The sequence below is a fragment of the Zingiber officinale genome, chromosome 1A, assembly GCF_018446385.1.
Source record: "Zingiber officinale cultivar Zhangliang chromosome 1A, Zo_v1.1, whole genome shotgun sequence".
NCBI lineage: Eukaryota > Viridiplantae > Streptophyta > Magnoliopsida > Zingiberales > Zingiberaceae > Zingiber > Zingiber officinale.
The window spans coordinates 178,027,794-178,041,848 of NC_055987.1; the positions used below are offsets into that span (position 1 = coordinate 178,027,794).

Consider the following 14,055-nt stretch of genomic DNA (forward strand, 5'->3'; position numbering starts at 1 on the left):
TAGAGTGCTAGAAAAGTTGCACAACAAGCTAACTCCGAATCATAAAAACAAGGTTGTTCATGTTAACCCAGGAAGCTAAGAACTCAGAACTGAAATGCTGGGAACTAGGGTTGATCGGCCTCATTGAGTTAGCACAGGAAGGACCAAACAGAAATCTCAAAGAGGGTTGTTCGTTCTACCAGACAGCACAAGAAAAAGAAATCTAACCAGATCTACTAATATAGAGCTGTTCTTTTCAAGTTTAATAGAAAAACTATGGCAGTAAATGCTCTAATCTGCATGGTATAAGGAACTAACAGTATAGGCAGAACATGCTGTCACCTGCACAGCCTAAGGAAATTAATAGCATAAGCAGGAAATGCTATAACCTACATAGCATATGAAACCCCAATTCGGTAGAAATCTCAACCAAGGTTCGTCACCGAAAACATCCAAGCATGTAAACTCACGGCAGATTCAAACACAAGGAGAAACAAAACCTCAAACAAGGGATGTTCGGTCTGCTACAATTGGAGCATCTCCATTACAAAACTCAAAACTCTCATGCAATTAGTTATAACCGTTCGGCTTGACAAACAGAGCAAGGAAGGAAAAACCTTAGCACAAAATTCTACTCGGCACTGTGAAAACCGGAAGCAAAGAAATCAAATCGAAGCTCGGAGCAACTCCTACCACAGGTGAGTAGTACTTACCCCTTGTTCTTGCACTTACAATCGGAAAGGAAGAAGGGGCGGCTAGGGTTCCGGGTGGAGCTTGAAATCTCGGTCTCCTCTTGTGCTCGCGGGCTCTCTTCGACGGGAGGAACTCGGATCCGCAAGGTTCGCTGGAAGAAGCCTTCGCCGGCCGCCGGAAGGAAGCTCCAAAGTGCTGCGTTTCCGCCCGAGACCAGCGACGCCGACACACGAAGAGGAAGAAGGGAATTAGGGTTCGGGGAAAGAAATTAACCCTTTATAACCCTTGGTTTAATTCGATTCCAACTATGGCTTATATATACTTTATTCCCTACTTAGTTAACAAAGCCTGTGTAGCTCAGCTGGTTGGGCCGTGTCTGGTTGGGTCAGTTCGTCGTGAGTTCGAGCTTCGTTTTTGACAAATTTTTTGCCAACTTTCTTTCGTTTTGTAAAAATATCAAACGATCTCCAAAAATTACGTAAAAATACTCTAAAAATTCCTAAAAATCTCTAGAATATTTTTAAATCATTTCCAAATATTTTTATGGACATTTGGAACTCGAGATTGAGAAAATTGGGTCGTTACAGATCGTTACTTATGGGACAACTTATATAGCTGTGAATAGAGACATACCCATAAGCTAAGATCGCCTTGATAATTGTGTCAAAATGAGATTATTTATATAATGATCAGAGTAAATAAATCCACCATTTACTGAATCTGCGTAAGGTCATATTGGAATTTATATGTTGAATTCAAGATTAAACATTAGGTATGTCTAGATCGAAATCTATACCATGTTAAATTTTGAAAAAAAAATATGTATTTTTTTTAGTAAAGAGAATAACATCGTAACATGCAATTCATATCATATATATTATGGTGATAATAAGGATAGTAGAAGAATATATCCCTACTTTTCTACTATATGAGAATCTTAATATTATAAGTTAATCCAAGTAGTCCAATTGAAATGAATGTTAAATACATTTTAAATTCAATTTTGTAAAACAAATATATGATTTCATTATTTTAGTAAGAAGTCTACATATTTAGGTTATTTTTATTTCAGTTATTTTAATACTTTCGCGACCACGAGGGCAAGATCGGTAAAATCACCCCGAAGGAGGAGGATTCGGCCACCGCCGCCGCTAAGGTTAGTCTATAATCTCTTGAACGCTACTGATGTGTTCCTATTGTTAGTTCAATCGACTATCCGTCCTTCTATGGCTTGCGCCGAAGCAGATCTTTGGTCGTCTTTGCTTCGGATGTGGGAATCTAGTTATTGACATCGTCAGAGAAATCGTTTTGATTTCTTCGTGTAGGTCGCTGTCGGGTATTAGTAGGCGATGGGGAAAAGACTCGAAGCCTAAGGAATCGAGCGGTAAGGGGGAAGGGAAAACAGGCTGCCTCTGGAGCCGATGACGGTGCCTCAAAGGGCAAAGGGAAGGGTGGCAAGTCAAGTGATAGGCTTGGTACCTGCGCTTATGTCAAAGGTTAAACCATTTTTTTTTTCTTGTGATCTGAATTCCCTTTAATTAGTAGTCGCTCCTAACACATTGAAATTTTTTGCTGCTGGTACTCGATGATTATTGATGGAGTTGCTATCATCTAGATTAGCTCGTTACGTGGTAACTGTAATTTGAGTGCTCGTGACATTCCAAATGCTAAAGTTGTCACTCTGATAGCTTCCTATTAAATTGGCTTCAGATTTCATTCTTCTCGTGTTAGAGCAATAAAATATAATTGCAAATTTGCAATCATCTACAATGACAGGGAGAAAAGAAACACTTTTGATTGAAGTGTCTCGCTGGTATAGCCGATACTCTTCAAATGGCATCTCTGACTTAGGCTGTTTTCTCAAACAGACAAAGGATGCGTCTTAGAAAATTATTATCAATTAGAACAAAGATATACAAATCAGGAAAAATAGAAAAGGCTCATTTGTCAATTATTATCTTTAATTATCTTTAATTAGTTTCCTTATTATTTAATTTCCTTTTCATTAGTTTTCTTTCTATTGTAAATTCTCTCTATAAACAGTCGTGTACCTATTCTTTTGTATAAGAAATTATTTCTTTCTCATTTTCTTAGTGCATCAAATAAGACTGACCATTTGAAACACTTTTGACTGGATGTCTACTTCTTACCTTAGAGGTTTCTGTATTTTTTTTTAATTACACTTTTATAAAGTATGGTATAAAATAAGCAATCAAGTGCATCTAAAGTTGACATAGTCTTTTTTTTTTAAGGAAGGTAAATTGTTTATCAATGGAGGGTTTACTTATTAGATGCTCGCAAAGCAGAAAATATGCGTCTGAATCTCAAGGAACATCCTCTCAATGTTGGGTACATCTCCCACAAACTAACATCGATTACTAGCTTACCAAAGTAAAAAGATCATACAAGAGACATCTAAGTGTCGTGCTCTAGTCAACTAGCGATCCTCACAATATCGTCAGGCGAAGACCTCCAACATTCTTTTGGAGGTGCACAACTCGTGTCGTAGGTGGAGCCATGTCTTTACCTTGCTCCAAACGGCATTGTTGATGGGACACATGAAAAAAGTATGATCCATTGTTTCATTGGCGAGCTTACATAGCAGGCAGATTTTGCATGGTACATACAGGAGCTGATCTTTGGTGCGTAAGCGTTTGTTTGCAAGGAGCCAAAGAGCAAACTGATGTTTTGGCATAATGTAGGGCATCCACACAACCTTCGCCCAAGCTTTGGGCTCATTTTTTCTTGGCAAAAAAAACTCATATGCTGCTGCTGCTAAACCCTGTTGGACAGATTGGTACCAACTGGCCAGCATGTCTTGTGCTTGTTGTGTTGTACCGGTTCGTTCGCGCAAGATGTCCCTGAGCTGCAGTAGTTTCTTAATAAGAAGTGAATTCGAGGCCTTGTTATTCCATTCCTAGGCCTTGATAGTAGTTTCTTGAAATAGGTTTTTTTTTTAGTAATTCAAGTATCTAGTTCTTCGAACTGACTAATCCTGAAGGTGACAGATCCGACCCCACATAAGAGTATCCAATTGGCTACCAAAACAAATATGGAAGCGCTAATGTTGGCTCATCCAAATGATCAATATTCTTAGGCCTATTTCTCACTAGAAGAAAAATCTCCTATAGATGAGACTCGAACATTAGATCTCTTGATTATCCATTAGAGGTCTAACTATTACACCATTGCTTTGGGGGCACAAATTAAATAGAGGTATGAGGAACTGAATCCCGAGCGCTCTACCATATGAGCTAGACCCTAGTGGCTCTTGAAATAGTCTTTGATACTACTAGCAGACAGCAGTGTCATTTTAAACTTTGTAGTTTGTATTTTCGTTTTCACCTTTTAGATATATGCCAATTCATTGATGCAAGTACAGATGTTTATTGAGTTTAAGCCTTTGTATATGGATTCTAATCAAGCTATTATTGGTTTCAGCAAGACATGTCCTATGCGAAAAACAAGGAAAGGTAAATGAAGCGTATAAGAAATTGCAAGATGGTTGGCTAAGCAATGGGGACAAGGTTCCTTCTGCAGAGTTTGCTAAGGTAAAATCTCTGATCCATACATTGTTCATTTCAATGTGTACTACTTCCTGTTAGTTTTTTATTTGATGTGCTTTTTCTTCTATTTTGCTTCTCATTCAATATACTCCACGATTTCAATAGAGAATATTTGATTTTAAAGGGTAAATCTCTTTTTTTTTCTTCGTTCCTTCTACTATGTGTTTGTTTCAGATTGCAGCAGGATACTCGGAATGTCCATCGGGAAAGAAAGGTGGTGACCTCGGATGGTTTTCTCGGGGCAAAATGGCAAGTCCTTTCCAGGACGTCACATTCAGCATGTCTATCGGAGCCACCAGTGCACCATTCAAATCAATGTACATGCCTAACTATTTCGCACGTTCTATCTTCATACTGTTACAAAGCATCGATTGTGCAACTTTAAGTTCATGTTCACCCATCTTCGGTTAATCATGAAACTCTGGAAACATTTCAGGCATGGCTACCACATCATTTTGTGCGAAGGGAGGAAAAATTGATGAAGAATCGAAGAACCAACTGATCTAGTAGTTTGCTTGTGGACTGAGTTAGTGAATAAAATTCAGGTCTCTTTATTAATTTTATTTTATATTCTTTTATAATTAAATATTTAAAAATAGAAAAATATTTTATTATTATTATTCTTATATAAATGAAAATAGATTAAAAGAGGAAAGAGAAGGGAAGAAAAGAGCAAGAAACAAAACAGACGAGATAAAGAGACAAAGTTAACTGACGAAGAAGTTAAATGCGAAAAAGGTGTGTTTTTTGGCCCGTTTCGAATTTTCGATGTTCTTGTAGGCAATCTTAAATCTTGGAAGTGTTTTTAGAAAATTACAGTTTTATTTATTTTGGCAATTGATTAGAGAAGAATTATATTCGTAATGAATTTTAGTATAATTTTCATATTTAAAATAATTATATATTTTGAGTCAATAAAGTTTAGAGAAGAAAATAAAGTTTTTTTCAAACAAAAATGTTAATTGTTCAAATTAGAAAATATTCCATAGCCAAAGGCCAAAGCTATAAAACTGTACAATGAACGCAAATCACGTGACACGCCCACCACCTCCACTAACCAGTCTCCTTTTATAAGCTCCTCAGTCCCCTCCATAATTTCGGCTTCAAGGGGGGAAAGCATCATGGAGCGTCGCATTCTCGCCCTAGTTCTAGTTCTGGTAGCCTCTGTCGCGATCTGCGCCTCCGCTTCCTCGGCGCCGGCTGTGGGTCACAGGGCCAGCGCCTTCATCCGCTCTTCCTGCCGCGCGACGAGGTACCCCAACCTCTGCGAGCGCAGCCTCTCAACCTACGCGCCCCCGGTCCGGCGGAGCCCCCGCGGCGTGGCGGTGGCCGCGCTTTCCGTGAGCGCGGCCAAGGCGAGGTCGGCCTCGGCCTTCGTGAGCCGGATGTGCGGCGGGAAGCCGACATCAGGCCGCACGCGCGAGGCCGGCGCCGTCAAGGACTGCCTCGAGACGATGCGCGACAGCGTCGACCGGCTCCGGCACTCGATCCGCGAGATCGGGCGGATGGGGCCAGCCCGGAGCCTGCGGTTCTCGTGGCACCTGAGCAACGTGCAGACCTGGGTCAGCGCTGCGCTCACCGATCAGAGCACGTGCCTCGACAGCGTCTCCCAGAACGCCGGCCCCACCGTCCGTGCGGCGATCCGGAAGCGGGTGGTGGAGGTGGCGCAGGTGACCAGCAATGCCCTGGCTCTCGTGAACCGGCTCCAGCCAAGGACCTGAACCCGGTTCTCACTCTCTTTGCTATACCCCTGCTCGCTCGCATATAGCTGATATATAAAGCGCATAAGGTTTGAGCTTTCGTTTTGTCGCTTAATAGCGTTGTCAAATCCATATATGTATGGGCGATCTGCATAAATAGGCTTATAACTCAACGTAAACTAATGTAAAATATATTATAATAGTGATCGATGCATATAAATATATATATATATATATATCGCAGGGTGTTGCTGTGGAAATTGAAGTAATCTTATATCTGAGTTCAATTCGTTGCTTCTTTTCTTTTTATTGAATCAAAAGAAAACTTCGGAAAGAGGTATAAACGGATTCTTGTTCATCCAAAAGTTGATATATTTTAGTGCCGTAAATTTCGCCTATGTTTCACACACTCAGGAAGGTGAGTCCAAAGACAGCGCGGGACCTCCAACAAGCTACCGACATGAGTTTATTGCTTTATTTATTTGTCAGTTTGTTTGAAGCAGCAATTACTTTAGCGTTTCAGTCGTCATTTATTCACCTGTTTTTTCAATTGTATGTATATTGGAAATTCACTTGTGACATTTATTAACTTTGGGCCTCTAGAAAATGTCTAGCACATGGAGTCGACAGCTGTTTCTTTCTCTTGGCTTGTCTTAACTCGGGAGTCGGGACATCTTATAATGTTTTTTTCATCCTTCGTTTTTCTTTTAAAAAAATATTAATTTAAATTTTGAAATCTATAATTTACATGGAGTGGTCAGCATGCTGGTCGTCTAGATTGGAATTGGAACACAAACTGACAAAGGAGACAAGAGAGAGCACATGGGCGATTTTGACGTACCCCCACTTGAATGCGAAATGGATCCGACCAAACTTGTTGCATGACAATTATTATCCGAACAACAGAATTAAGCTAAGCAAATCTGGCCTAAACTTTTAACAATGGTACCGATCGAGTCTACTCAAATATTCTGCCATCTCATTTCATCTCACAGTCACATGGCATATCATACTGCCCATTCATCTCTAATATTGGCACTGGAGCTGGAGCTCATGCTGGCAACTCATCAACTTCTGACATACTTAGCCCTTATCTCTTGTGCAGGACAACGAAGAGTCTATGGAGCTCCTCATCATTCTCTTGGCTCATGCCGGCAACTCATCAACTTCTGAACTGCTTAGACCTTTATATCTTGTGCTTGACAACTAGGAGTCTATCGCTGACACCCACGGTGCCCACTGCTACTGACGACCAGCATGCCTAGACGCAAGCTGTCATTGTAGCAATGGGGCGGAAGTGATTTATCTAAACAAGAATTAGACAGATCAACTTGAGCTTCCTAATGACAATCTACGCGACCAACTCAATTATGCCCGTGAGGCATAATATGAGCTTCCTAGCTCTTACAGTGGGAACTGGGAAGTAGAATTATGAGGTGCCTGCTGGTGTGCGCGCTGTACCAAGGTCACTCTAACTCCAGTGCTTTTGTTGAGGGCGACTTATATCAACTTCTATTCCAGCAATGCTTACATTTTGAACGCGACTTATTTCAACTTCTATGCCACTAAAATCTTGACCACCAAGCAGTAAAACATTTTTATTAAAATCTTAGAAAAAAAAATTAAAAGGGCGTTGATACGGTGCATAAAGGTAGGACATGATCAAGGGGGCGTGACAATTAGAAATAAGGAGGTGTGACAATCAGAAGTCAAGGAGGCGTGGTAATCATAAGTCAAGGGGACGTGGCAGTCATGAGTCAAAATGGCAATAGTCGGAAGTCAAGGCAGCGTGACAGTCAGAGGTTAAGGGGACGTGGCCGTCAGAAATCAAGGGGACGTGACAGTCAGGAGTCAAGGGGACGTGACAGTCAGAAGTCAAGGGAGTATGGCAGTCAGGAGTCAAAAGGATAGCAGTCAGAAGTCAAGGCAGCGTGACAGTCAGAGGTTAAGAAATATATTGCCTCACTGAAAGGTTGTAGTGTTTAAGGGCTATTACCCAGCTAACCTTGGGTCATGGGTCTTAGGCCAAATAACTAAGATGGGTTACTCAGGCAAAAGACCCAGATAAGGGGTTTAAGATGAATGCTCGGTTAAGATTTACAGAACAGGACTTACCAATCAGGCTATGCAGGTCGGGATTTACAGAACAGGACTTACCAATCAGGCTATGTAGGTTGGGATTTACAGAACATGACTTACCAATCAAGCTATGTAGGTTAGGATTTATAGAACAGGACTTACTAGTCAAGCAATGCAGGTCAGGATTTACATACCAACATTTACAGATCAGAATGTGCTGGTCTGGGTAGATCGGTAAGGATTGCCTGGACAGATCTCCTTCCTGGGTATATCAGAGCTAAGTCTTCAAACGATTGTTCAGCAAGAGAGCTTTTCCCTTCAGGTCGGTAGGCCACTACACGACAAGTAAGCCAGAGAATCGTAACCACCTGTCAGAGAATAATCGCTATGTGTCAGGGTATATTCTGATGGTCCGTGACTCATTACCAGAAGAACCTTCCTGTAACCTATGATAGGATGTCACGCGTCACTTATCCCCAGACAAGGTCTGACACCTGACATTCCCTGACATTTGCCAGAAACCAGAAGTACGCATTGCCATATAAAAAGGGGTGTCCTCTCTCTTATGTAGGTATGCTCTCTGACCTTTTCGCATTTGTCTTTCACTTTCTGTAGTTTTACTGTTCTTCTAGGGAAAAAGTACTTGACTTGAGCGTCGGAGGACCTGCTCTGGGGACCTTTTCCCTGGTCCTTGGTCCCTAACGTAGAGGGTGCTTGTCTGAATGTGCGCAGGGAGCCTCCGTTTCTGGATCCCCTTCATCACCCCCTATCCTCAGCCCGTGGAACTTGCCCGTGCAATATTGTACTCATGGAAAGTCTCTGTCACCTTCCGTCAACGCTAGCGACAGCATAGCTGGCCTCCATCTAACTCAGATTCCGGACGGAATCAATTTGGCACTGTCTGTGGGAACATATCTACCTATTTTGGAACATGAAGATGGATGAGACTGGCAAAATCAAAGTGACCATGACCGCTGGAGAATACGAGCTACTCAGAGAGGCCAAAAGGCGTGCAGCTTCAGCGAAACAAACCACCGTTTCCCGACCACATAAAATGCCTAAAGTTTCTAAGGATCCAACGAATATTTCTGATCGAGGATCTAAAAGAAAGCAGCCTGAGGAGTTTCCCCTGGCCTTTTATCGAGAGCCCGGTCTGGGTTTCTATCAGCGGGACCTCGGGGACTGCAATCAAAAGAAGGAACAACCACAAGCTTCCATAGCCGAGAGTTCCCCGCCTAGGGATTCTAAGAAGGGAAAAGCCATTGTCCTCAGGGAAGAGCCCAGGATGGAACCTGAAGAGCAAGTGCCCTTCTCCATAAGGGTACTTGAAGAGAAACTACCTAAAAGATACAAGCCCCCTACGATTGGGGAATACGATGGCAGCAAGGACCTCGAGGATCATCTTCGCAAATTCAGGAACGCGACATTGTTGCATCATTATAGTGATGTTGTCAAATGTCGGGTATTCCTGAATACATTATCTGGCTCAGCGCAAAAGTGGTTCGATGGATTGCCGCATGGGTCCATCACTTGTTTTTATGACTTCAAAACCGCTTTCCTGCGTCATTTCTCTAGTAGCAGAAAATATCAAAAAACTGACCACTGCCTCTTTGCCCTCAAGCAAGGACATGCAGAGCCTCTGAGGAGTTATATCAAGCGCTTTAATCAAGTGGCCCAAGATGTTCCCTCTGCCACCTCAGAGATACTGATGAGCGTTTTCTCTCATGGATTGGTAGAAGGATAATTCTTCAGAGACCTCATTAGAAATCCTGTAAAGAACTTCGACGAAATGTTGAAAAAGGCTCCCAGTTATATTAATGTAGAGGAGGCACAGGAAGCACGAAGGAAGGCTGATAAGACACCCTCCTCTGTTAACAAGCCAGAGAAAAGAACAGCCTAGCCACTTGCTCAACCTCTTCCGCGTGCCCGGGAAACCCAACCTCCCTTCCCACCTAGTTAGGATTCCCGACCGGTCCCCCGGGTGGTGATGGTCCATGCCCCTAGGCCTGGTCCATGGGGCCCTCGTTACTGTACCTACCATCGGTCTCATACGCACGCCACCAACGATTGCTTCCAATTCGTCCGTGACTCTCGACGAGCCGCTGAGTTAGGCCTACCAATGCTCGAGCTGGCTCCCTAAGTGCAGAAAATGATAGACAACCAACGTATCGCAGCAGGTCAGGCCAGCCAACCCCAATTAAACCGAGCGGGGCCAAGTGGTCAGTTGTCGGGAGGTGCTCGGGGGCAAGGAGAAGCTCTAGAGGAAGAGAATCGAGGCAATGTGGTCATTCAAGAGATAGGCATGATTTCTGGAGGGCCTACAGATGAAGATTCAGGCAAGGTAAGGAAGTCTCATGAGCAGCGTTTGGAAATTCATGTTGTTGGATGCAGCTAGGAATAGGCGGCTGGTCCTGTCATCAGCTTTGGACCATAAGATTTAGAAGGGTTGGAGTTTCCCCATGATGATGCTCTCATCATCAAAGCTGTCATTGCCAATAGCCGCGTCTCCCAAGTTTTCGTCGACACTGAAAGCTCTGTCAATGTGCTATTTAAAACCGCGTTTGAAGAAATGCAAATAGACGCTTGTGAGCTTCAACCAGTGGCTACCTCTCTATACGGCTTCATGGGCAATGAAGTAAAATCCATGGGCCAGATCAAGTTAGCCATATCTCTGGGCAGTGAGCCCTTGGTGTGAATAAGGAGAAGCACCTTCATCGTGGTAGATTCACCCTTGTCCTACAATGTCATTCTGGGTATATTAGAGAAGTACAATTCCCGTCCTGGCTTTCTAACGTAGTTCTTGTAGCCAAGCCCAATAATAAGTGGAGAGTCTACATTGACTTTCAGGATCTCAATCGCGCTAGCCTCAAAGATTGTTATCCGTTTTCCAGAATTGATCAGATGGTAGATTCCACGGCTGGTTGTGAAAGGATCTACATGTTGGATGCTTACCAAAGGGTATCATCAGATTCCCTTAGCTTTGGAGGATCAAGAAAAGGTTAGCTTCATCACAACAAATGACACATTCTGTTATACGATCATACCTTTTGGGCTAAGAAATGTAGGAGCTACATATCAAAGAATGCTGGACAAGATCTTTCATGAGCAGATCGGGAAAAATGTGGAAGTCTGCGTGGACGATATTCTCATCAAGTCCGGTCTGACCATAAACTTGATTACCGATGTGGAAGAAACTGTTAGGACCAAAATGTAGCTAGGGGGGGTGAATAGCTCGTCATGATCTTGTGCTTGTCATTGCTTGCTTCTTGTGATGATGTGCAGCAGAAAATACAAGAAACAACACACTACAATGCTAACACGTAGATTTACTTGGTATCCACCTCAGGAAGAGGTGACTAGTTCAAGGATCGACACACTCACACACCCTCCACTATGAAAACTCTCCTTTATGGTAACTACCAAAGGCGGAGAAGCCTTACAAGCTCACAATACAACAATAAGAAAGAAAGAAGCAAAATACAAGTGAATCTTACAAGATTACAATGAAACCCTAGCTTCTTCTTCTTCTTATTGTAACTCACCTCTTGACTTGGACGTGCCTCCAAGAATCTTCAAGATATGGTGGTGAGAGTGGAGAAAATTACCCTAAGCTGTAGCTGCAGTCATGTGTCGAAGAGGATCGAAGAAGTGCTGAGACAAATGCTCGCTAACGTCTTTATCTACACCAATGGTCGAATCCCAATTGATTGGATTGTTCCCAATTGATTGGGGAGGCTTTGGATTGATCGGTCGATCGATCCAGAGCGCCTCTGTGCTCTCTGGAATCGCCCTTAATCGATTGCCCGATCGATTCAAGCCTTCTCGAGCGATTTCCAGCGCTCCAATCGATCGACCGATCGATTGGAGGTTTCAATCGATCAACTGATCGATTCAGAAGCTTATTGTTCACTCAGAAACTCTCCCAATCGATTGACCAATCGATTGGGGAAGTTTTGATCGATTACCCAATCGATCCAGAGTTTTTCTACACAAACTCGCGTCAACCAATCGATTGACCCCCACAATCGATTGGCCAATCGATTGAAACCTAGAAAACTATGTAGATCTTGAAATTAGCTTCGTTTCGCATCCGAGATCACCTCATTCCGATATCCGAGTCAAAAGTTATGGCCTTCGGGAGTTTACTACGTCTGAACTTCTTAGTTCCATGCCAACTTCCTATTGGACTTATGACTGTTAAGAGTTCGGTCAACTTTTGACCCATCTGGACTTTCTCTTTACCAACTTTTCGTTGGACTTCTATTCACCAAGTATGGTCCTCCATAACCCACTTAGATTTACCGTCTCATGCCAAGTGTCCGATCCTCCATGACCCACTTGGACTTTCACCAAATGTCCTGTCATCCTTGAACCATCTAGATTGTCCGTGCCTGGCTTCACTCACCAGGACTTTAACTTCTGCCTATCTTCACTCACTAGGACTTTCCCGACTGCCTGGCTTCACTCATCAGGACTTTCCATCTACCTGGCTTCTCACTAGGACTCCCCAATTGCTTGGCTCCTCACCAGGACTTTCTCCTTTGCCAAGATCACACTTGGACTTTCAGTTGCCTGGCTCCTCACCAGGACTTCCCAAATACCTGGCTCCTCACCAGGACTTTCTCCTTTGCCAAGATCACACTTGGACTTTCCAATTTGCCTAACCTCCAGTTAGGATTTCCATACGCCTAACCTCCAGTTAGGACTTCCATACGCCTAACCTCCATTTAGGACTTTCACCACTGCCTAAACTCCAGTTAGGACTTCCACAGTCAAGTCTCCTGTCATCCCTGACCTACTTGACTTGTATTCTCATCAACCTGGTCAACCCTTTGACCATCTCCACAACCGGACGATTGCTTCAGCAATCTCCTTATATTGTCAAACATCAAAACTCAATTGGTCAAAATTAACTCAAGTTTGACTCAACTCAAGCTTAGTCAAATTGGTCAAACTTGACCATGAGAAATTTCCCCAACAATCTCCCCCTTTTTGATGTTTGACAATACCTCTAAGTTAATACCTCTAAGTTAGGCTAAATCTCATAGTCTTAACCTTTTCTTTATACCAAGGTTAAATCCCATAGCCTTAACCTCTTCTTTATCATAAGGCTAAATCTCATAGCCTTAATCTCTTTTTTATCACAAAGCTAAATCTCATAGCCTTAACCTCTTCTTGACAAGGTATGAATGAAGGTTTCCTTCATTATCTCCCTTTCCTAAAGGGCAAACTCCTCCTACTTGGGATGAAGGCCTAACTTAACCTTCCATTCTCCCCCTTTGTCACACATCAAAAACTGAAAACAAACTTTTCTCCATAAGAGTTAACTCCACAACAATGACTTGAGGTTCTTAAATAATCAGGAAAACCAAACTTGAAGTTTTGAGGTTCAAAATTCAATAATGAAACTAAACCTCAACCTAAACTTCTCCTAAGTCTACATTAACCATACCATGCTTGCTTTCATCATGAAAACTCCCCCTAAGTGTATGCAAATATACTCCAAAGGGTTAGAAATGGTTATTGGGACTTAAAGTGACTTAAAGTGCTGAAATCAGGCTTTTCAGGCCAAAATTAGATTTCTCAATCGATTGAAGTTGGGACTCAATCGATTGACATCACTTCAATCGATCCATTGATCGATTCCGCAAGCTACTGCTCGCAGAAATACCCTTTGAATTGATCGACTGATCGATCCAGCCTGGGTCAATCGATCGGCTGATCGATTCACTACCCTTCTGTTTGCGGGAAGTCTCTTCCCAATCGATCAACTGATCGATCGAACCCATCCCAATCGATCGGCTGATCGATTGGGTTTCTGATTTCCTGAAATTCAATTTCAGCGAAATTCAGAAACTCCCTAAAAATTCTACAAAATTCTAAAAATCATGAAAATTCATGTAGACATTATTTAGGGTATACTTTATCAAGAAAAAAATAATTTTCTATGAAAATACTTCTTATTTTCAAAGATTGACACAAATTTGAAAACTTGTAAAAACTTTAGTATTTTCTTCAAGTTTGTGTCTAACTATTCA

The 14,055-nt window shown here is 42.4% G+C and overlaps 1 protein-coding gene and 1 pseudogene across 1 annotated transcript; both read left to right on the forward strand.

The window, feature by feature from the left end:
• The first annotated feature begins 255 nt into the window (after positions 1 to 255).
• Positions 256 to 4,783, forward strand: LOC122007303 (annotated as a pseudogene).
• A 540-nt stretch (positions 4,784 to 5,323) lies between these two features.
• Positions 5,324 to 6,234, forward strand: LOC122038514 (pectinesterase inhibitor 9-like). The gene has a single exon (XM_042598302.1). It carries the CDS (start codon positions 5,360 to 5,362, stop codon positions 5,957 to 5,959), a length of 600 nt encoding a protein of 199 aa, XP_042454236.1. The 5' UTR covers positions 5,324 to 5,359; the 3' UTR covers positions 5,960 to 6,234.
• Positions 6,235 to 14,055: the final 7,821 nt, after the last annotated feature.